This window comes from Apostichopus japonicus, chromosome 7 (genome assembly GCF_037975245.1).
Source record: "Apostichopus japonicus isolate 1M-3 chromosome 7, ASM3797524v1, whole genome shotgun sequence".
NCBI classification, from domain to species: domain Eukaryota; kingdom Metazoa; phylum Echinodermata; class Holothuroidea; order Aspidochirotida; family Stichopodidae; genus Apostichopus; species Apostichopus japonicus.
The window spans coordinates 7,392,818-7,416,175 of NC_092567.1; the positions used below are offsets into that span (position 1 = coordinate 7,392,818).

At 36.2% G+C, this 23,358-nt stretch overlaps 2 protein-coding genes across 5 annotated transcripts in view; both read left to right on the forward strand.

Moving 5' to 3' along the window:
- The first annotated feature begins 1,688 nt into the window (after nt 1-1,688).
- On the forward strand, nt 1,689-18,892 carry LOC139970020 (NACHT, LRR and PYD domains-containing protein 3-like). Of its 4 annotated transcripts, none has more exons than XM_071975553.1 (15): nt 1,689-1,903; nt 2,522-2,616; nt 4,120-4,166; nt 5,336-5,369; nt 6,025-7,508; nt 9,301-9,518; nt 10,285-10,361; nt 10,891-10,943; nt 11,430-11,549; nt 13,984-14,192; nt 14,708-14,784; nt 16,411-16,475; nt 17,416-17,463; nt 17,845-17,870; nt 18,679-18,892. In XM_071975553.1, the coding sequence occupies exons 2-15, from the start codon at nt 2,610-2,612 to the stop codon at nt 18,767-18,769; spliced, it is 2,556 nt and encodes an 851-aa protein (XP_071831654.1). In that variant the 5' UTR covers nt 1,689-1,903; nt 2,522-2,609; the 3' UTR covers nt 18,770-18,892. The 4 variants fall into 4 exon arrangements, with proteins under 4 accessions (XP_071831654.1, XP_071831656.1, XP_071831655.1 ...); XM_071975554.1 differs by having other exon boundaries at nt 1,700-1,746; XM_071975555.1 differs by lacking the exon at nt 4,120-4,166.
- Nucleotides 18,893-22,730: 3,838 nt separating this feature from the next.
- LOC139970061 (uncharacterized) overlaps nt 22,731-23,358 on the forward strand; it is a 126,865-nt gene continuing 126,237 nt past the window's right edge. The window contains exon 1 of the mRNA XM_071975693.1: nt 22,731-22,997. The gene's annotated coding sequence lies outside the window, so the exon portion shown is untranslated. The remainder of the gene's footprint in view (nt 22,998-23,358) is intronic.

The following is a 23,358-nucleotide window of genomic DNA, read 5'->3' on the forward strand; positions in this document are numbered from 1 at the left end:
GTAAAAAAAAAGGTCAATGATGGGTCAAAAACTCAATCTCCAAACTGATACAAATTGTCCATGGTTGATCCCTGTGCCACCTTCATACGCAAAGTTATCAGAGGTCAAGGTTTTGTTTAGTTTTGAGAGGTGGATCTCACAGTAAAAGTAATACTTATGGGTGTCTACAGGTGCAGTGCTGTACCCATTGACTACTGGAAATGTACATGTATATATGTACAGTATACTCCAGTAGTCTATGAGTACGGCAATGCCCCCTTACACACCAAGAGCCTGTACAGTATTACCTTAAGTATAACTGTAGACACTACAGTCTTAGTCATTGAGTATTGCACTGCTCAGGACTTACACACAGAAGTATGACTTTACTGTATAACAGTAGACACTAAAGTAGTCATTGGCTACTGCACTACCCCCTAACAAACCCACAGGTACATGTATTTCTTTCTATAACTTTACATACTGTACTACAGTAGTCATTGAGAACTGCACTGCTCTTTGCACACCCAGAGGTGTTACTTTACCTATAACTGTAGACACTACATTAGTCATTGAGTACTGCACTGCCCCATAACACACCCAGAGGTATTTACTGTATAACTGTACTTACTATCCAGTACTGCACTGTTCCATTGCGCACCCAGAGGAATTACTGTACCTTACTGTATAACTGTAGACACTACAGTAAGTTAGTCATTGATTACTGCACTACCCCCTAACACACCCACAGGTATTTCTTTCAGGAACTTTACATACTACAGTAGTCATTGAGTACTGCACTGCTCTTTGCACACCGCCCAGAGGTATTACAGTACTTTACTGTTTACAGTAAATGTAGACACTATGTAGTCATTGAGTACTGCACTGCCCCCTAACAAACTCACAGGTATTTCTTTCCTGTATAACTTTACATACTGTACTACAGTAGTCATTGAGAACTGCACTGCTCCTTGCACACCCAGAGGTATTACTTTACTGTATAACTATATAGACGCTACAGTAGTCATTGAGTACTGCACTACTTCTTACACACCCAGAGGTACTGTATTACTTTACTGTATACTGTATATAAATGTTGATACTACAGTATTCATCAAGTACTGTACTGCTTCCCTACACACCCAGAGGTACAGTAATACTTTACTGTATAACTGTAGACACTACAGTAGTCATTGAGTACTGAACTGCTCCAGTTGCACACCCAGAGGTATTACATAACTTTATAATTTTCCTACTATTCTTTGAGTGCTGCACTACTCCTTGCACAACAAGATGTTTTACTTAACTGTATAACTGTAGACATTACAGTAGTCATTGAGTAAGTGCACTGCTCCCTTTCACACCCAGAGGTATTACTTTATATGAATGGACTGTAATGCAACATTTTTGGACAATGGAACGTATACGTTTATATGATCTGTCTAATATATGTTTTCTTTAATGTATGGACTTCTTTACATGTTAAGTTCGTATTGACTAATGTACAACGTATTTAAGTTATTTACCAGTCATTGCGGGAAAGAAACCCACAATTTCTCCTTTTTCTTGAATAGCCTATCCAAGCCCACCATACATAATTGTAGAAGGATGTGACCATACACAGTATTGTGTACTTGACGTCGCAAGAGCAGGAAACGTGGCGTGTTCAGTTCGTGGAATACGACCAGAAGTCAAACTCCAATGGAGAACTTAGGAAAACTATCCTGCTCTATCTCTAACAGAGCTGGAAAGGACATCAACAGAAAAGTGAGGAATCTTTGACATTTCTCTTACAACAAACTTCAAAATGTTATCAGCGCCTGAAAGAGGGATCACATTAGAGTGTTTTATATTGTAGGACAGAATTCAGATGTGTTCAATTCCTCTATAAAAGTAGCAAGAATAGACCTTAAAACGACATATGGTAGGTGTTTGTTTGCTATGGATGCTTTGTTATGGGGTTTAAACTAAACTATGTGCGATATGTTTATATTTTAAAAGGATGTTCGGATTCAGAGAAATCAAATAGCCAGGGTTTATTGACCTGAAATTACATTAGAATTGATCTAAATATTCTCTTTTATCTAGTTCTAAGAGGTGAATGATTTTGCAATTGTGAGATCCAGTAGCCTGCTCGTGTACAGTAGTTAGAATACAGCCTGTATGTTCAGTGAATTTTATGTCTGATAGAATTCTGCTTCTAAATGAATGGCTAGTTTGCATCTCGAACGACTTCTTCTTCGATTCGACTTACGGTTTCTAAATCTGACTTTAAGCTCCATCAGAACAACTTTATTGTTATCTGCTTCTTTATATCGCCAAAAGGCTAGTCTTTTCTCACACACTGATGAATACTGATATGTATAGTCTTAATCTATCTGAAATTGGTGCCTAATCTTCATTACCACTTGGAAAGTGCAGTTGATTTTATTGAATAATTGTTCTGTCTTTGTGATAATGTTAACCCTTTCAGATCCTCACTTAATATTTTCAAATGCTTAATTTCAAATTGCCATTTAACATGTGTTTTTCCTATTTACAGACAACAAGGGGACTTCGGGTTCATCGACAGTTGCTGTGGTTACAACCATAATTGTAGTACTTCTAATTCTGGTGGTTTTGGTCTCTGTATGAAAGGTACCATGGTGCATAACACAATTACGTTGCAATATATAGCAAAGTTTGTTAGCTATTTTCTTGTATTCTATTGTATTCATTGCATCTACATTATCCTTATTGACTAACAGAAAAGTATAGTAACTATTTTTTTGTTTTTTATTTTGATGATAATAGTAACCGTTGCATTGATGATGGCATTTGTGTGTATGTGCGCCTTTGTGATGCCCAGCTTGTAAACATGATATCTCAAGAAGGGTGGTTCGGACTAATATCATATGTAATGTGTAGACTTACCACATTGAGTACAAGAAGCCTATTGTTTTTGGTGAAGGTCAAGGATCATTTGGGGTCATGAGGAGTCAAATTGTAAAAACCTGGTAAACACAATATTTCAAGAAAGGAAGGTCGGACCAACTTCATATTTGGTGAGGTTAAATTCACATTGAGTACAAGAATCCTATTGTTTTTGGTGGGGGTCAAAAGCCATTTGAGGTCGCCAAGGATCAAATTGTGAAAACCTTGTAAACACGATATCTCAAGATGGGAAGCATGGGCATACCTCATATTTGATTTGTTGAAGTACCGAATTAAGTCAAAGAAGCCTATTGTTTTTGGTGGAGGTCAAAGGTCATTTGGGGTCACTAGGGGTCAAATTGTGAAAACCTTTGAAACACGATATGTCAAGAAGGAAAGCATGAATAGACCTCATATTTAATGTGTAGAAGTGCCTTATTGATTAAAAGAAGCTCATTTTTTTCGGGGAAGTGGAAGGTCATTTGGGGTCATCAGAGGTCAAATTATGAAAACCTTGTAAACATGATATCTCAATATTAGAAGCTTTGGCAGATCTCATACTTGGTATGAAGGTGTATAGCATTGAGTCAAAGAAGCCCATTGATATGGTGGAGTTCAAGGTTCACTTGGGACAACAGGTCAAATCGTGAAAGCTTTGTAAACATGATCTTGCAAGAAGGGAACCTTGGACAAGTTAAGGAGCCTATTATTGTTTTTAGTGGAGCCCTAAGGTCATATGAAGACAACAAATGCTTAACATTTACTCCACTCCCCTCTTACCTGTCTCTCTACACTAACACACCTTCCTAACATAATATCATGAGGGAAGCTTGGACAGATCGCATATTTGGTATGTAATCGTACAACATTGGGCGGAGGTCAGTGGTCGTTTGAGTTCACCAGGTGTCAAACTGTGAGACCCATGTTTTACACAATATTTCAACAAGGACAGATGTTGTATTTAGTATCTTGATGTATCTATCACATTTAGTATAAGATGCCTGTTGCTGAGTTGAATGGTAATGTCAGGACAGCCTCTGTCATTGTGACTTTTTTTTCCACATCACACTGCTTTTCACTGTATTACTACTGTAAGTTCAAGTGTGTTGTACACCCTCACTGTACATGATGTCAGATTCATGAAGAAAACTGCTGATGTTACATCATCAAAACCACGGTGCATCTTTGCATTCTGGTTAATTTACCTTACATAAATTATTCCTGCAGTGTTAAACTTCCGAAAGAGGCGGAGGAAACTTGTGGAAGAAGAAGAGGTAAGACCCTTATATCTGAAAATATAAATAATATCAAGGGAAACAAATATATAAAGCTGTTAAACATACTGTAAAGCTAATTCAGGCTAAGATTCCGGGGGCACTTAAATATTCCCTACTGAGGACTGGTGGTGGTATAGAAACAAATGCAGCTGGATGGTTGTATGTTAGTAACGACGAGCCTTTAATCTTGTTATTACATGCAAAGAATATAACCCATAGATAAACTTAGGTGAAGAAACACTCGCTGAGATTTCGTAATCTATTACTATATAATCAGCCACAGTACATACAATAGAAAATGGTTACAAACGTGTCACTTGTCTGATGATCAACAAACACGTGGGAAACTCAGAGATTACACATGATTAAACAAAATAAACTATATATTAACTTGCACTACCTCTATTTATGGAGCATTTTTGATGCCGGAAGTGAAGAACTGAATTAATCGATACACATAATATGTTACAACAACAAGTTAACATTATACTCATTTGAGATAGCATTCCTACCAATGGATAGTTTCATGTTGTAATAGATATAAGTAATACACGCAACTTTCAGGAAATCCTCTCCCTACTAGTTTTGTGTTGAGGATAACATGTACATTATGATCTTCCCTGCAGCAAATACCACCCCATTCCCCCTGTTCTTAGCCAAAAAACAGGGAAGATTAAATATCTACCTGAGTTGGTTATGCTAGCCATACTGAACTCTCTTCTGCACAAATTCATGATTAAAGAAAAAAAGTGTATTTTTTCAGTGGTCAAGCCAAACTTGTCTTCACACACAGGAAAGTAGTACTGGCCATTAGAGCACTTGTGTTTACAATCATACAGGTGACTGGTCAACTCAAGGATGAATCCTAATGACGGTATTTGGGGTAGTTTATGCTATCAAGTAACACATTATTAATGCTTGAGTGAATTTGGAGAGGACAGTTTTTCTATAGGCTAGCTTGACTGCCATGTAGACTCTGAGTACATTTATATAACAATACGGTACAACCTACGGTTACTTAGCAACATCAAACATATTATGTTAACTTGTATCCTATTTAATAGAAAATGTTAATTACATAGTCAAATTCTTTGCAAATAGTGACTTCAAATTTTTTTTTTTATTGATAATATGTTTGAAAGTATCATTACCTCTCTCTTGTTTAGATGTTGCCCAAGACTAAGACTCACTGCACACCTGGTAAGTCTGATGTACAAGTTATTGCAAGCTGAGTGCAGTGAATGCTGAAACAGTACCTTCAATTGCTTTAAGATACTGTTAAATACCACGCATAAATTAAAATAAATTTCAACATACATATCCTCTACAAATGATAATGTATGATAATGTTACTGATTCCAGTGACTTTATCGCTGTCATATCAAATTCATGTTGAGGTTAACTTTACCAAATGGTGATTAATTAATGACACAATAATTTCACGGTTCCTTTGTATTTCAGTATTTATGGTTTATGAAAGTAAGATATGAACATTCTGATTACATCAGAATTCATCCCACTTCAGATAACAATTATGACCCAATGATGACTCCGGAATGGTCTAGTCCAAGAATTTTTTTTTTTACACATCTTTGCCAAATGTTTGAATCGATTGTCTCTTTGCAATTAAAGCAGCTGTTCAAATAACCATTCAGTTTGAGAACCAATCTAAAGTTAAGCAATTAAATTAACATATCAAGACATTATTTTCTACAGCAAAATTTGGTTGAGCAGCTACCAATAATGACATTCCAATTAAAAATAAAACAACTTTCTTCTGACCATTTTCATTATCGAATTTGTTCCTGATATAAAATAAGATTGTTACTAATCACACTTTTCTGGTTTCCTACAGAGGAGGAACAATTCATCAAGGAATTAAAGGCAAAGTATAAGTTACTTTATCACTCCGTACAACCATTGCCTTACATCAGAGACAGAATGTATTGTGTTGATAAGGGATATGTTTATAGCGGCATTGAACGGTTAGTTCAACAAGCACATGGAAACAAAATGTGGAAACTTTTAGAGTCACATCATGAACTACTAAAGAAACCTGAGAATTGTGGTAGGCAAATTATAGAGGGCGAACCTGGATACGGAAAATCAACACTGACACTACAGCTTGCATACGATTGGTGCCAAAGAGTTCCAAAATCCCCTTTAAGTAACGTACCGATACTTGTTTACCTGCGACTAAGACAACTGAGAGGGGTGAAGTCAATATACCAAGCAATACGGCGTTTTATATTACCCAGAGACTCAGATCTGAGTGAGGTTATAGTGGAATCAATCATAAAGAATTGTTCAGGGGTGTTGGTTATTTTGGATGGATTTGATGAATACCCTGATAAAGACGATCAAGAGACTGATATTTCTCTTATCCTTCGGAGAGAAATGTTGCAGGATATAGACGTCATTCTGACTACCAGGCCTTTCTACTTACCGAAAGAATTTGCACCGCATACTGATCGAATACGTTTAACAGGTTTCAACGAGGACATCCGAGATCAATATATTCGGAAAGCAGTTATACACGGTGACGAACAAGCTGCCAGGGAAATAATACTTAAACTCCAACGAAACCCTCTACTTGGTGACTTGTGTCAAGTTCGTTTGTTGTTTGTTTTGTTTGCTCACATGAGCCACGAGAACAAAGACTTGAAGACATTCAAATCCGTTACTAGCTTCTTTCGTAATGTGATAGCTTGCTTACATAGTCATTTGATGAACAAACCAATTGAAAAGGTATGTTTTGACTTAAAACATGATGAGTTGAACAAGGTTGCTTTTGAGGCATTGAGCGGTAGAAACCAACTGATTGTGTGGGATAGTACTTCCCTGAGAAAACGACTTGGGGATGACTTTTATGAGCAGTATCTTAGAACTGGAATATTTTTTGAGGAAGAAATACTGACTGGTGATCAATTTCTCTACAAAAAGGAAGTCAGATTCTTCCACAAATTGTTCTGTGAGTGGTATGCTGCCCACTACATTGCTGATTATCTATCTCAAGAATCTTCAACCTCTGCCACAACAGAGAGCCAGAGTGTAGCTGAACTGCTCCGTTATTTGGATCCCTTTGAACTTCACTATGTTTACAGATTTGCCTGTGGTCTTAATAAGACTGCTTCGGGTAAAATTGTAAATTATCTGCAAAACAACCTTAAACATAAAAAGTTTGCTATGATGTGTATGCTGGAACAAGACTATAAAAGTGAGAATATTGTGGATGCAATCACAAAGTTGGCCTCTAAAGTGGTCCAGGTACATGGCGATGACAGTCAACTACATCAGAGATCTACTTTACAAGTTTTGGAATTTGCGAGTGCAACACAGGTGAAGTAATTTTCTTTCACTGCAATCAAGACATATTTCCTCAGGTTTGTGGTCATGTGGTCACGGTCTTGTACTGTTATTGTACAATATAATTATAATCAGTGTGTCCTTATACCTACAAAAAACAGTGCAAAACTTCCAGCCTCCACCGGGATTCGAACCTTTGCCCTCTCATGTACTTAAGTGCTTGGTTTATTTTTCTGCCAAGTCCTGTTTTGATTTTTCAAGTTTGCGCTGCATTTCTTGAAAGTTAATAATAGCAATCAATTCATGAGATCAGATTGCCAACTGTATACATATCTTCAGAGGTTGAATCCCAAAATAAAGACTTAATGACCATACAGTAGGAACGTAAACAATTTCAAATGATAACAACACTTAGTGTCGATGTCATTACCAATAATGTCACTTGATTTATTGCTTTCATGTGGCCATACTGCCAACTAATAAATGAACACACTATGACATAGACAATCCAAACCATATTAGAATAATTTGAGTTTTAGTTGTGAGGTCCCCTTTACTGCCTTTACGGCATGGTAAGCTACTGTTGAAATGTCATTTTGACCTCACAATGTAATTGTCTAAGGAAAGTAAAGTAAAGTAAAATTAATTGATATTCATCATAAAATGACAATATAATAAAATGGATTACAGCATCTCAAAAATAGGTTAAAAAAAGTTATCTATGTATCATACAATTCAAAGTCTTAATACTTCTACTGTAGGTAAAAATGATCGCCTAAACCGTTCTGTCCACATACCCTGTACGTGGGATTGTGTAAAATCTAGGTGGTTTCATGAAAAAATCAAAGAGAGGGTGATCGGAATCCTCGACTATAGAAGAAGCACACTGACATATTATACGATCAATGAAATCATCCGTGATGGTAGAATACAACTTGATGGATTTATTCAAGTAGTCAAATTGTCCTTTAGAAACAGGATGATAACCAAATTGGGCCACAGTACACAAGGATGGACAACACCATTGTCTGAAAAAGACAAAGCTGCTTATCAAAATCTAAGCCTAAGCCGGCGAGCCTACGAATACAATATGATCTCTGTTTAGCTTTTGATGCCACATTGTTCATGTGGGTATTCCAATTAAGTAAGCGTGATACAACCTCAATCACATTATTGTCAATGTACAATGGGGCATGGCTTTGCACTGCACGAAAATCAACAATCATTTCCTTGGTTTTCTTACCATATATAATTATCCTTGCACCAATTCACAGCATACTCTATGGCTGGGAAATAATTTGATAGACACTGTGGGTTTTTATCTGTGCACATCCCAATTATGGCAGTATCGTCTGCATACTTCAAGATATAAACATTGTCATAATATGAGACTAATAAATCAGTGTAAATTTCAAAAAGTATATAATGGGGACAAGCAACAACCCTGTGGAACACCAGTGTTATTAACGAGACTATCACTGTTGACACTGTTACAGTGAACAAACTGTGTGCGATCAAACAGGAAATTATAATGTAGTATAATTACATTGTCACTGACGTGCGCCTTCATAATGTCCAGTAATTTAGAACAGCAAATGGTATTAAATGCATCCCCCATCGATCTGCCACTGCGATATGCGAATTGGTATTTTCTCCAGTGATGGAATACAGTTCAATATTTCGCTACGAAGAAGTTTCTCGAAACACTTCATTAAAACACTGGTCTAACTCAATTACATAAAACCCTCCATCCGTTCATAATGTAGCATGATTCTTTAACTATAGGATAACTACAATACATTAACCTTGTTCATTTCTCTAACAGATTACCATAGCTTGCCTACACCTGACCATGGCCTTCAAGGAGTGTGATGGATACACCATTTTACTCCAATCTGGCCTCTCTCTCTGTCCTTTAGTGACAGTAGAAAAGATACACATAGAGACTGAGAAGGAGGGAAATGAACCGTATGCAATATCAGAGATACAGTTAACAAACATCTTCTGTTTTGCGCTTCGTTGTCAGTCTGTTAAGGAGCTGTCGTAAGTTGAATCTGTTGTTTTTGTTATCATACTATGTACTGTACCTACTGTAAAAATATTCCCTCTTGTTACATTTAAAATAACTGATTTACCAAAGTAATAGAGATAAACACAGAGCTCTGACAAAACTGGTAAATGATGTATCATAAAGAAATACACTGTTATCAGAAATTTTAGTGTTACAATCATGAAAAAAGATGAGTTGTTTATGTTGGTATGACTAGCCATCACAGCATTAATTATAACAAAAAAAAACAATGACAGTTGTGAATTTGGAAGGTAAGAATAATTTTCATTACCATTGGGAAAATGTCTTACATGATATGATAAGTATCATCAAAGAGGCCAAGGTGTAATTGAACCCAACGAATTTCTTCATGAATTTTGGAGGATTGAATCAGTAATGTGGTAGTATGAGATAATCCCCACTCTTAAAAACGGAGGACAACATACTGTGCGTGGAATTGTATTACAAACAAGTTTATTTTACAATCTATCTGATTGTCTGCTCACCAATTCCTTTCATGGACTCCTAGCACGACCTAAGGATGAGCCTAAACATACTGTACATTACACTATTACCTTCCTGCAGTTATGGGCTCATTTGTTCATATTAAACAGCAAAATGATGTCCGCAGTAAGGTGTTTCGATTCCAATCATTTTGAAGCACTTCCTAATCATTTCCTATATGGAATTGGCTTCATAGCAAGACTGTTTTGCTATCTTTCTCTCATGTTGGTTTGTTTCTTCCTTTCTACTTCAAAGGTTCAGTGAATGTCTGCTGCCTCTTTCGCCCTCTCAAGAGTCTATCAATACAGAGATGATATCTAGGAAAATAAAAAGTAACTATAGATTCTGTCAGTATTGGTTGATAATTTGATTAAATCTAGTCATCAAGGAGTTGATATGAGAAATAATATATTGTAACATTTTCATTAGAAGTGCAAAAAGCAGATTGTAAGCCTTTGGTAAAAGCAAGAATGATGCAAAAGTAGAAAATATGACAAAATAAATTGCTTTGTCAGGAGGATTACATTGATTTCAGGAGCAGTAAGTGTTAACCGCCTGAATGATTTGTCCTGCTCGACACATTCTTTTGGTACAAGCTACTGTAATGGCAATGTTATTAACCTATCTATACTTAGGATATTTGTTTAAGAACATTACTTAAGTCTAAACACTGAAATCGTGTCGTTTTAAGTCAAGCCATATTTATTGGATGAAAAACACCAAAATCAAAGTTAGGTCTTAAGTGTTCCATTTTTAGTGTAGAGGTATACGTTTCATTTATGTGAAAAAGTTAGTTCCTCTCCTTCATAAATCCTAAAATGTCTTTAAATTTAACATATTTTTACATACTTGTCATCATAGTATACTGGCGAGACTACGGTTACAGCCTGAATCTCCATTCTGGTGATTGGGAGGTATGATTCTTTTGCTTTTAGTTGCCAGGGCTTTTTGTTATTGTGTGTGTCCATTAGTGCAGAACAAGTTGGAAGTACAGTAGTGTAAATGCCGACAACCACTAGACAACGACAGAGATCGTGACATAGCTTAGGGAATATAATGTGTAGTTCTAGATTGTGGAAACAATATTTTAAAATATGAGTTGGTCATTGGACATTTTTGTTTACTAATTAATTCAGATCATTAATCAACTGAAGATACTCAAGGAAACCTTGTATGACGTTTCTTTTCTATTGAGAGTATTTTGAACTTTTCTGTACTGTACATAGTGATAAGTCTTGTAGTATGAAAAGGACGTTTTGCTGGATGTGTTTTTGACTTATTTTCATAACAATGGATTTTCTTTAAGCTATAGTAATACCAATGATACTACAATTAGAATAGTAAAAAAAGTAAAAACAGAAAGATAAGTTTACACTGCTTCATTTTGTGTTTATTTTCAGGTTGATAATATCAATATTATTGAGTCACTGTGTTCAGAGAGGTTACAGATCTGGACTAAAGATAGTAAATTACAACAGAATTGTACTTTGCAGCTACTGAAGAACGCATCTAACAATGATGTAAGTCAGTGGTCAAATATCAAAATCCCTATGATGGACTAGATATGTCAAAATACATCATCCCCATTATGTACTAGATATGTCATCCCCATTATTAAGTGTTTTATGAAGATACGATAGTATTATTTTGCATAATAGCAGTCAAATTATTTTAAAAATTTGATTCATTGTCTTTCACAGTGTTACGAATGCAGGATTTTGCATCCGGAACGCAAAATTCCAGAGATGGACGCAAACACTTCACATTGCGTCCCGAGGATGGAAACCCTAAGTACACACACTCAGAACTAGGCCTATATGCAAAACATAACAAAACAAATTTTTGAATGAATATCTTTTGAATGAACATTATTTTCCAAACCTCAGGATAACCAAAATTTCTTCCAATCATTCTGATGATTGAATTTGTCTTAAAGCAAATAAATCATAGCAATCAACCACAAGGTACGGAGTATAACTCGTTCTAACAACATTTACATTACAGAGATTTACATGCAAACAGTAGTCATGGTTCTTTTCCAAACTTCCCATGATCTGATTGGCTAATAGTTCCTTACCTATTGTCTGGAAACATTCTTATGTCTGTAGTGCTCAATGAACACATTATGTAAATTAACAACATGTACATTACTTTCCCGTGTAGAGATGACAATGTTTGTGCTATAAGCTATCATATGTGTGCATTCAAATATCATAACATTAGGCCCTGTTGACAGTCATGGTATGAAATTTTGGTTGAATTTTCTCTATGATATCACGTAATATTTGAGTCATTGTTTTGATCAAAACAATTTGTGAGTTGAGACTAGTTAGGAATTTTGTAGGAACCTAACATCTCTGATACTTAAAACTTATTTTGACCTCACAGTACGTTTGTTCTCTCCACATTGAGAGTTGCTCAAGTAATATGTACATTGATACCGCAGTACTTTCTTTGTTGCAAAGTTTTTCGCACTGTCTTTGACCGTGTGCCCCACTGATTTATTTTTCTTGTGCAACATTCATACATCGTCAAAAGTAGCTATTGAAGCTTGAGTTTTTATTGGACTTCGTGTGAAGAGTTATTTACATACTGTAAGGGGCAATGGGTCGGAACTGGCCGGGGTTGTGCCAAAGTGTCAATGGTGGTTGAGGAAAGGGAAAACATTGTTCAATTTAAATAAAACTTATGAATAACATTGCATTGGTTAACTGTTAATGGTAACTTACGACAGGGCTTCATAAAAGTTGTGAGCAAGTAGTTCTAGGCCTTTAGGGATGTGTTTTGTGTCGTCGAGATCTATTTATATTTTCTACAAAATTTAAGGGGCTCAATCAAATGAGTTAATCATGCAGTGTTTTTACTTTTACATGTTCTCTCTAAGCACTCCTATTACTTAACATGAATTTCCAACATTCACAGCATATGCATAGCCTATAACATTTCACACACACTTTGTAAGGAAGTTGTTTACCATGCAGTAGTATGGATTGTGTGATCCATACTACTGCATGGTAGTATGGATTGTGTGATCTAGGAAAGCATATATGGTAACTAGTCTGCGGTAAAATTTTTTGCTTCGGAACTTTGAAAATCATTGTGTTGGTGTATAATAGTTACAGGTTTATCATTTGATGATTTTTTGTGCATGGCATAGACCTATCACTATCGGCTTCTTGTCGTGCACAAGCCAATGTGCTTTCAGGGGTCATAGCTCAGTATTATGTGTTCCTGTAGAGGTATTTTACATTGCATTTTTCATGGAGGACTACAGGGACGCAAGTTTTTCTGAGCGAACTCAAACGCTGTTAAACTTTTAATCCTAGTAACTATACTGGTCTTCACAGTGTACTAACTTTCATGCTAAATGTACACATAAGATAATCATATCATAATGAATTATTTTTCCAAGGAGTACTCCAGCTAGTGGCACACATAACACAAGATGATTTAAAGATTACATATCACTTTGTAGTGACAATATATCTATAATTCATAAGGTGTGTGGTTTGACACAATAACAACAGGACGTTTAACATAACTAATTCATATGAAGAAATTTTCTCACTACATTCCTAGTCTAACAGTCCATATTTCATCCTGGTTATCATTCATATATCAGTCATATTCCCCATTTTATGTTTCATGCATTTATTCACTGTAGTGTTACTGTCTTTTTATACATTGTGTACTATGTTAGATAAAGAAGTTGGATCAACCCATTTTAATAATGGTGAAGAAAAATGTTGTTTCTGTTAATATTAATGTTAGATTTCAATAAACAAACTTAAGCCTAATCGTAATAATGCGAGGAGTGGATTTATGCTAGTATTAAGATGGATAAGTGATACCTTCAGGAAAGTTACTGGCCACAGTAGGTTATAATCGTATAAATAATCGATATAGCTCTAAATCATTTCAGTGTTGATTGAATCGTATGTTACCTTCCTTCAGATCCCCATCTTCCATCTGGAGCTTCTACAATCCTTCTCCAAGGCTGATGCTGGTAACATCATCCTCTGTTCAGGGCTACAATTGTCCTGTCCTGTGTCATTAAAGAAGCTATCGATAGATACATATGAGGAGGGAAGAGAACTGACAGAGACAGAGGTTGCTGGCATATTGATGTTTGCACAACATTCACAGCGATTGGAAAAGCTAATGTGAGTATTTCAATGAATATCGTATCTTAGTAATGCGTACCTAGATACCACTTTCACACTTTAAATAGGCATAAATACCTACAAAGTTTTATCACTATTTGTCAAGTGAAAAGATACTCTCACAGGACAGAACTTTATTGTTTCTGAATTGAGTATTTACAGACCCATTTTATACCTTCGCCTTGTTGTTAAACTCTACATTTGGATCGTGAGGAGTGGTGCTTTGTTCGGGTTAATTGTCATTTTAGGGACTTGGCAGAAAATAAGATATATTTCAAATATTTCGCAAAACAAATACTATATCATTGAATGACTTTCCTTCTAATGAATAGCTTTACTCATTGTTTATATATGATATACAGGTTAGCTTTATCGTCTGTGTTATTGTCAATGCTTTACTCGTTCAGGTCATTGACAGTGATCGTCTGAAAAATTTACCAAAAATAAAATCGGATAACTTTTTGTGAATTGTGATCAGGCAATTGACCGACTCATGGTTCTGCTTTATTTCACAGGTTCTTATTTTGTCTGTTGCCCCAGTCTATTGCTGCTGAGGATATTCCTTCAATATTGAAGTCAAGGAAAGTGAAAGGTACTTTATGCGAATGCTCAGGTTTACTTCTGTTGATTGATCAATATCGACAGTTTGTACATTAATGTTATGATCTGATACTGATTACTATTATTACAGCAGCCAATCATTGTAGTCAATAATGTAAATTGTATTACTTATCATTGGTTGCCTGATGTTATCATTAAAATAATAAATTAAATGTGTGAAACATCAAGCAAAGGATGTATATTTATAGACGATTCTGATATGATGGAGACATCAAGCCTTCTAACTTGTTTTATATTCAAAATGAAATAAAACTGTTAGCATGCTGCTTATCCACTAAGGAGCCTGTGTAAGAGAATGTGTAAAAATAAGTTGGCCTGACATTTCAATCCTACAGTAGCAGGAACTTCTTCAGAGGCTAAATGAAAAGTATCAGTTACAGAAGGGACAAAAACACACACAGAATACAAACAGGTTAATGAGCAGGGTGAACACAAAGAGATAGATGTAAGAGGATTAATAGACAAGGGATGGAGAGAAGAAAGAAACCAACAGGGGAAGAGGAGCGGTAGGAGATACAGAGAGAGGATTAAGGGATCAGGGTAGGGAGTAAACTGGAGGACACAGACAGAAATGTGTGGAGAAAAAGAAGGGGGTGGAAGAGAGCTATACGGGAAGAGGAGTGACAGGGGGGACAAGGGGAGAAGGGGGGGGGAACAGAAGAAAAGTTAGTCATGTCCTTCCTGAATGTTGAGCTCATGAGGTTGAATGGTGTGAGGGCTTTGCATCCACAGTCTCCCTCTGCTGTTTCGTACCAGGTCAGGGCGGCTACCTAAGGAAACAATCCCCTGTTGGGACATGTTATTCATGGTATGGTTGGGAAGGTTAAAGTGTGTAGTCTTATATTCTAATACATGCTACATGCAGTAATAAGCTTGATACAAGACTCAAGAGAGGTGGTACAGCTGGCTGAGATGTTGTTGTTTTGACTTCTGTATTCAGAGTGTCTGTCACTGCTAGACAATTATACATACTGTACACTAGGTGTCTAAATATAAACATACCACCACAGAGATATGGTGAGGAATTAAGAACCAGACTGAATTAATATTAGATACCCTCAGCAAGTTCTACAGTTACAATAACATTATGCAGTGAGGGTAATTTAAGACTGGGAATATCTCCAGATCAGGGTTTACATGAAATACATCCAGTATGTTACATATGGGGTGCATCAAACATTTGCCTTTTGCATGATACATGCCAGTGAAGGGGAGACCATGATCTAACTATAATCTAATGACATGCTTTTCTAAAGAATATCAGGTTAAATGTTTTAAAGAAACAATGATACACAAACTGGTTTATCCCGTTTCAAAGCTTTCCGCATAAATGAAAGTTACATTTTTCACTCGATAACAGAACAGAGAATGATGGCAAAACTTGCCCTTCTGCCTTGTTTTGCGCATGTTCTACATGTTAATGTAATTATGTAAAATAGCTGGGCATAGCAGATTCTTGTACAGTCTCTTCACAATAAATTGCTCAAGGCTTATGCCAGTGTGACTGTAGTGTAGGTCATTGGGGTGTCTGAGAGTGAAACAATCATGTTTTATTTTTATTTTGTTAATCATGGCATTGTAACCTCTTTCATTTTAGTCACTTGGTTACCGTACGATAGTGGCAAAATTTATGACCTCAACCTTGAATCTGGTCGATGGATGGTGAGTATTAAGAACTTATTAAAACATGTTTCACTAACCTATTGCTTGACAACTGGTTATATAATTATCTGGAAAGAAGTATTAATGTATTCAAAGAATCAGAACTCCCCAACGACTGTTAAGTGATTTTCAAATTGAATCAATAAAAGAAAGGAACAGTTTGACAGGTAAGATGCATCAATATATTTTGCTCAGATTGTTGAGGTGGACTCACATATTGAACCAAGTAACAAGAAAATTAAACAGAATAACATCATGTCTGTGTAACTTTACTTTGACCAGTGTTTGTATTGATTGATTGTTTTTCAATTAACAGTTCAGGGGGTATATGGAAAAATGTTTAACCGGTTAGTTTACAGAGTTTTTTTTGTGGTCACTCAAGTACATAAAATTAACATTGATTGCAGTACCGTCGTGCATCTTGCCTGAAAGTAGTAGATGAAAACCTCATACAATTATCTTCTGTATAACAGTTGAGTTTTCGAATCCAGAATCAATTGCTTCGCACTGTCAGTTACAACTGCTGCGTGTGTGTCCATGTATCGTATAGTCTTTGCATTAACTTTTGATCAGCGTCAGTCTACGATACCGTTACATAAATATCAAACAGATTAAGAGGCAACAAAGAACAGTTGATAGATCATTCATTCTTGTCACCTTTGTTCCTGTAAATTACCAGCTACATGCTCCTTATTGCAGTTTGAATATTAACGTCATCAGAGTGTCGTCAAAGTGTCACATGACAGATATTATTGATATAACTTTGATCCCAAGCATCTCTGATATTCATCCCAAAGTAACATTTTCTTTGTAGCATACTTTCTTCTTTGTTTGAATTGAAAAGAAAATTAATTCTTGATTCGCCTCATAACTGTTGGAGTGATTTTGTGACGTCATATTGGTAAAGCTCATAAACCTTCCTATTTTATCTAACTTATAGTATGATGATCGTACGCTCGATGTGACAGATGCAGTTTACAGCAAGGAGGTAGGTAGTGAAGTATAATGTATTACAATACACACAGATTCATTGGTTTAATCTCGATGAACAATGTAATGGAGGAGATTGATCATTAACCTACAAACTAATCTGAACATTTTGAAATGTTGAGTTTTGCTATCTTTATATAAGTTACATAAGGCTTGCTACTAGATCTTAGAAAACATTAGTGATTCACTGATTCATTAGACATAACAAACAATTAGCTTCTTAATGTTACTCTATTAACTCATATTACTATCAAAAAGTAATATTAAGGGTAACATTAAATTGATTGCTCCATATTTTCTAATCTCATTTGATTGACAGTGTGATTTCACAAATCCCTAACAGCCTTACTTTTGAACTTTGAATTATTTTGTCATACAGGTTAGCGAATTCCGGGAAGTATGGCAGTAAGTTATTTTTATGTGTATATTTTCGTACGATTGGTGATTTATTGAGTTAACATACACAAATCCCCATCATTACGATAATCCCTGCCTATAGCAAATAACACCCAAATCCCCTGTTTTGACCAAAAATAGGGGAGATTGAATATCTGCCGGAGTTGGTAATGCTATAGCCATACTGAACGCTCTTCTGCACAATTTTACGATTAAACACATGCAGTGTATCATTTCAGTGTCAAGCCAAACTTGTCATCGCACACCAGAAAGTAGTACTGGCCATGAGAGCACTTGTGTTTACAATCATACAGGTGACTGGTGAATTAAATAGGTGCACTCAAGGATGAATACTTATGGCAGTATTTGGGGTAGTTTATGCTATCAAGTAACAAATTATTCATGCTTGAGTGAATTTGAGGAGGACTGTTTTTCTATAGACAGGCTTGACCAACAAGGGAGTAGTATACATTATGCTACTTCAAACCCCCCCACCCTCCCCCCCCCCTGTGAAGCAGCATGATATATACTACTTATGGGATTTAGATAAAGGATACACACTTGTACAGTATGTAGGTTGTGTAAATCAAATAAGATGCATTGATGGCCATACGTAATTGATATATATATATATATATATATTACGTAAAAATATCTTTTTAAGAATGAATTATAGATGACGTCGCTGCAGCCTGTTCAATCCAGCAAAGTCAGAACTATGTTTTATTGAATAGAATTGGGTAAAACAATGTTAAACTTTATTTGCATTGTAACATAGATCTATGTTCACATTTTGTTGCAATTTATCTTACTGCAGGGGTACAGACTGTCAAAAGGCTAGAGAAAGGAAACAGAAGGTACCAGATGATGATACACTGACTCCACTGCCAACTGCCAGATCAGTGTAAATCAGCTACGTAACTGCCAGATCAGTATAAATCAGCCACCCTAACTGCCACATCAGTATAAATCAGCCACCTAACTGCCACATCAGTATAAATCAGTACAGGTATCAACGACGATCTTATAACATTGGTACTGAATGAAGTTTATGAAAAAAATAAGTACAACATTCTTGGATTGTATTAAGTAGGTGTAATGTTCAAGTACATTGAGTAACAAAACTATAAAACATGCTCATTTGGATGGAAAAGACCAAATAACAATTTCTATGGAACGGATTTGAACCAGTCACCTCAGCATCACAACCCCTGGGATATAGAAACTGAGGTACAGTACCCTGCCTTAATTTTTCAATTGACATTTCTTCTGGGGTCGCTAGTCAGAAGCTATGCATTGAAAAACCGCCCTTAAGTAATAAAGCAGTTCATTTTTCGTCACTGCTCACTTCTTCACCTTTCAAGGTTATTAGTCTGGAACGTTAGCCTGTGTTTTACGTAATCTATTCGCCAAGCCTATCAAAGGAAACGAGCGTGGAAAAGTCACTTGCACAGCTCAAATTTCCTGTGATCTACTGTGAGAGCCTATTAAAATGCTCGAGGCAGGTAAACTGTAATGGCAGTCGTATTAAAGGGCGCATTTTCAAATGGATACCTTGCATATCGTGTGGCCATGCAGGAATCACGCCCATTTTCATTCGATATAACCATTGCTTACAATTTTGCAGTTCAAAATTGTGTTTTAAAGTTTTTACCAATGCACTGAATGACATTACATTGAAATTTTCAGTTCCACTCTTTATATGTACGTAACTTACACTCTTTACATATGTAACTTAAGTAAAGAAGGGTATAAAGAATAACATTAAACGTTTGCCATGTGGTACATAAAATTAAACTATTACGTCATTACCAACAACTATATTGATGTGGTGGAGACTAGATTACAACATAGCTTATTCGAGGTCTTATTGTAGGGAAAAATTATCAAGAAGAGAAGAATCCATTATCAACTACTTAGAAATGGTAAAGAGATCAAACAATTTAAATTTAACAAATATAACAAGTCTCAAGCAGAGAATTACGCAGCTGAGCACGTTTATGACTGATACAATTCGACTTCTAATATTATTCTTATGAATCTCATGAAAGTTGGAAGGTAGAACTTTGTTATACTGTTTAAGCATAAATGTACCAAACTCACTTTATATTCGCATTGTCGAATTTCAAAAAATCCCCCAAGAAACTACAATATTACATCTGGAATAACACTCACAAACACAAAACACAAAATGTTACCTCAATTTGTTAACATGTTTACAATTATGTTTGTTTTTGTTAGTAGAAGGCCATATGAAGCTTTTCAGCATTTAACATATTCTTTTGGTCCATGAACTGATAGATATTCTCTATTAACTATGGCAAGCATTTTGTGCCAACTTGTTGCACCGTGAAAAGTCATCATTTTGTTTCACAATGACTTTCAGGTTCTGATATCAAATCCCTATCCTTTATCAAAAATGCGTTGGTTTACGTTCATTTTGTTATTATTTGTAATCAATTTTGATATTTTAGGCAATTTACTATAATTGCCAATGCAGTTATATATTGTATATTAACACTTGATGAGATCTCTCTTGCATCTACTATTGTTATATACACTTTTTTACATTCCTTTTAAGAGAATGTCATATTGTAGCAATACATTTAAGTCCGTAAAAGGTAACTTCGTTTGCTGCATCCTTGGAACGTATTAAGTCCAGTTTTTATCTTTGGATTTAAAGAACAGGCTGGGAATTTGTATTTTGTAACACCTACATTTTAGTCGTTCAGAACAATGGTACTCTTGGCAAATACTTTTAATGTCAGGAAACATGCGTGTACTTTAGACTGAGCTTACTGGAAACATCTTGACTTCACTTGTGATTGGTTCTTTGAAATATTTAATTAATTACAACAATAGTAATATTTTTAAAGTGTTGATGTTTTCCAGTATATTTTATATTAATCATTTTTTACATGACCACTTTGTAAGTTACCTGAGAGAACTCATTTTTTTTCTTCAAATCACTTATTCAGGAATATGGGAGAATAAATAAAGATAATGATCTTGACCTGTCTAATCATTTATTTGGGTTATTGAAACTGATTTGAAGGCTTCCTAGCCTAACCGTTACTAAATCTCAATGCGAGATCAGTATTCCCTATCTGCTTACCCACGCTACTCTATGCTATCGGGAGTACCATCTCTTAATCTGACAAAGAAGGGCTTAAAAGCAAATGATTTAGTGAGGAAATAAGGAGGTTGTGAAAGTTCACCAGTCATGTACGTGGTAGTCATGATGGACTGGTCTCATTGATCCACATTTAGATAAATTGGACGAGATCAATTCAAGGATTAACCTGATCAATGCTATAACAGAGATTCCCAAGTCATAGACACTCATGTTAATTTGTCCTGACTCCCAAACTTAAAGCTCGAATTCTAGCTGAACAAAATACTTGGTTGAGTTACAACTCTTCTAACCATTTCAGTACTTCTTTTTGTGGAATTGTTATAATAATACGTAAGAAAATACACACAACAGCCTTCTAGACTAACCAAAGTAGAAGTCCTGATATATTTCAATTTGGGCACTTTATACAGATAACCAGTGACAGGTCAAATTGAGTAATGGATACTTAGTTATAATGTCACCTATAATTGGATGGTCTAGGGATAGATTATGTAAACCTACTGGCAACTTATTTCAGTTAACAAATGGACACCTGTTTTGGTGGTTTATTGAATATTAGGATATAAAATGATTACTTTGATCAAAGTACTCACCGACGAGAGAAAGTACTTCTTTCTGAAAGGACCGGATGGCTAGAAATATCTGATGGTGACATCCATGGGCGTCAACAGGTGGGGGACGGGGGGACATGTCCCCCCACTTTCAAAAGTGGAGGGGATATCATATCATTTGTCCCACCCACTTTTCAGAGTAGTAATTAAAAAAAATCACATGCATATGCGCGATTTTCTATCGGGGTAAGGGGTTGGGTGAGGCGCACACCCCCTCCGTAATCCTTGATCTGTCACTGGCTACCCTGTGTATATAATAGGGATCTTTCTCTTCCCGAGGTCTTGGCTATCTTCTACTCCCTCCTTTTTCTCTCTTTTTTTTTCTTTTCCCTTCCTTCCTCTCTTCCTTTTCTTTTCCCCCTCCTTTTCCCTTTTTTCTTCTCTTTTTTTTCTCTCCTCTTTTCCTTACCCGGGGGGCGCGCGCCCCCAACGCCCCCCCTGGATACGCACCTGCATACTATCTAAGCGTAGCGCCACTATGGGTTGGCGCGAAGCGTAAAAGAAAATGTGTGCCCAAATGCCTAACAGATCGCTGGAAATGGCACTTCCCAGGCCTTGTAAGTTGCATCTTTGCATTTTCTACTTTGAAATTACTAGCGATATCATAAAAAATATGCGCCCCGTTTCCCCTCCCCCCCCCCTTGGTAACGCGTCTGCGGTTAGAAATCTTGCAGGAAACGTACAGGCCAAATGGAAACCCATTGAATCGATGTGGATCATATATATGTGTGTACGTACTTACACTCATACACAAGAAATGTAGAGATATCATGATAATCATGAGTGACAACTTGCTATACAGTCACAGAAACGACCACGAAGTGTCATTTACCTAATGCAGCATGTGTTGGATAAAGGTTTTAGCCGCCGCCTAGTATGATTTGGATAAATAATCTCACGCATTAGTTTCTATTTATACTGTAGCCCCCAAAAAACTATGCCACCAAATATTGGGGGGATATTAGATACTATATCCCCACCTAAAATATTGGGGGACATGTGTTCCCCCCCCCCCCCCCGTCACCCCCATGATCGCCGCCCATGGCTTTCGATGAATAACTTTTGCTGTTTCACATAAAGGCAGAAAAAAACAATGATGACAACTGAAAATATGCCAAAACAAGCATTACCTTAGCCTCCTTAGGTCATTGTAGCTCTTTTCTTCTGACTATGGTTACATTTTCGAGCGGATAAACACTATACTCTAATTGTGGTGTAGTACCTTTATGGAAAGCTATCGCTTCCAACAAGTACAGTATGCTAACTTCAAATCGAAACATGGCCGTCAACTTAGATAACGCAAGAATGGGTGTGGTTATTCGTGAACTGTGACTGACCGTCTCAAGACGTCATTCCTTCTGAAATTGACAAAAGAGGTATTCCAGTCAAGTAGGTAATAAACTAATCAGGGAATCTTTGTTTGGTGTGATTTCAGAATTGATTTTAGTCTCATACTCGCAAGCATAGAGGAACTGCGATAAAATTGTTTAGAGCCTTTTCTTTCACCCGCAGGATGTACCAATTTTGCACGCTAAACTAAGAATTGCCATTCAAAGTTGTCTTCTGTAAATCGGTCTTTCATTTTTAATTTGTCAGATAAAGATCGTTTCTATCCGGAAATAGTAATCTGAAGACCACTGTGTAAGGCCAAACTTAGCCGCCAAAAAATACAATGTAATATGTCACGCGATGTAGCCCAAGCCAGGAATCCCGTAATAGTAGTACTAGTACTATTAGTAGGCTACAGTAG

Coding starts and splice junctions, on each gene's coding strand:
- LOC139970020 (XM_071975553.1), top strand. Junction 9,519..10,284: donor CAGTCTGTTAAGGAGCTGTC/GTAAGTTGAATC, acceptor TCTACTTCAAAG/GTTCAGTGAATGTCTGCTGC. Junction 14,193..14,707: donor CAGCGATTGGAAAAGCTAAT/GTGAGTATTTCA, acceptor TTTATTTCACAG/GTTCTTATTTTGTCTGTTGC.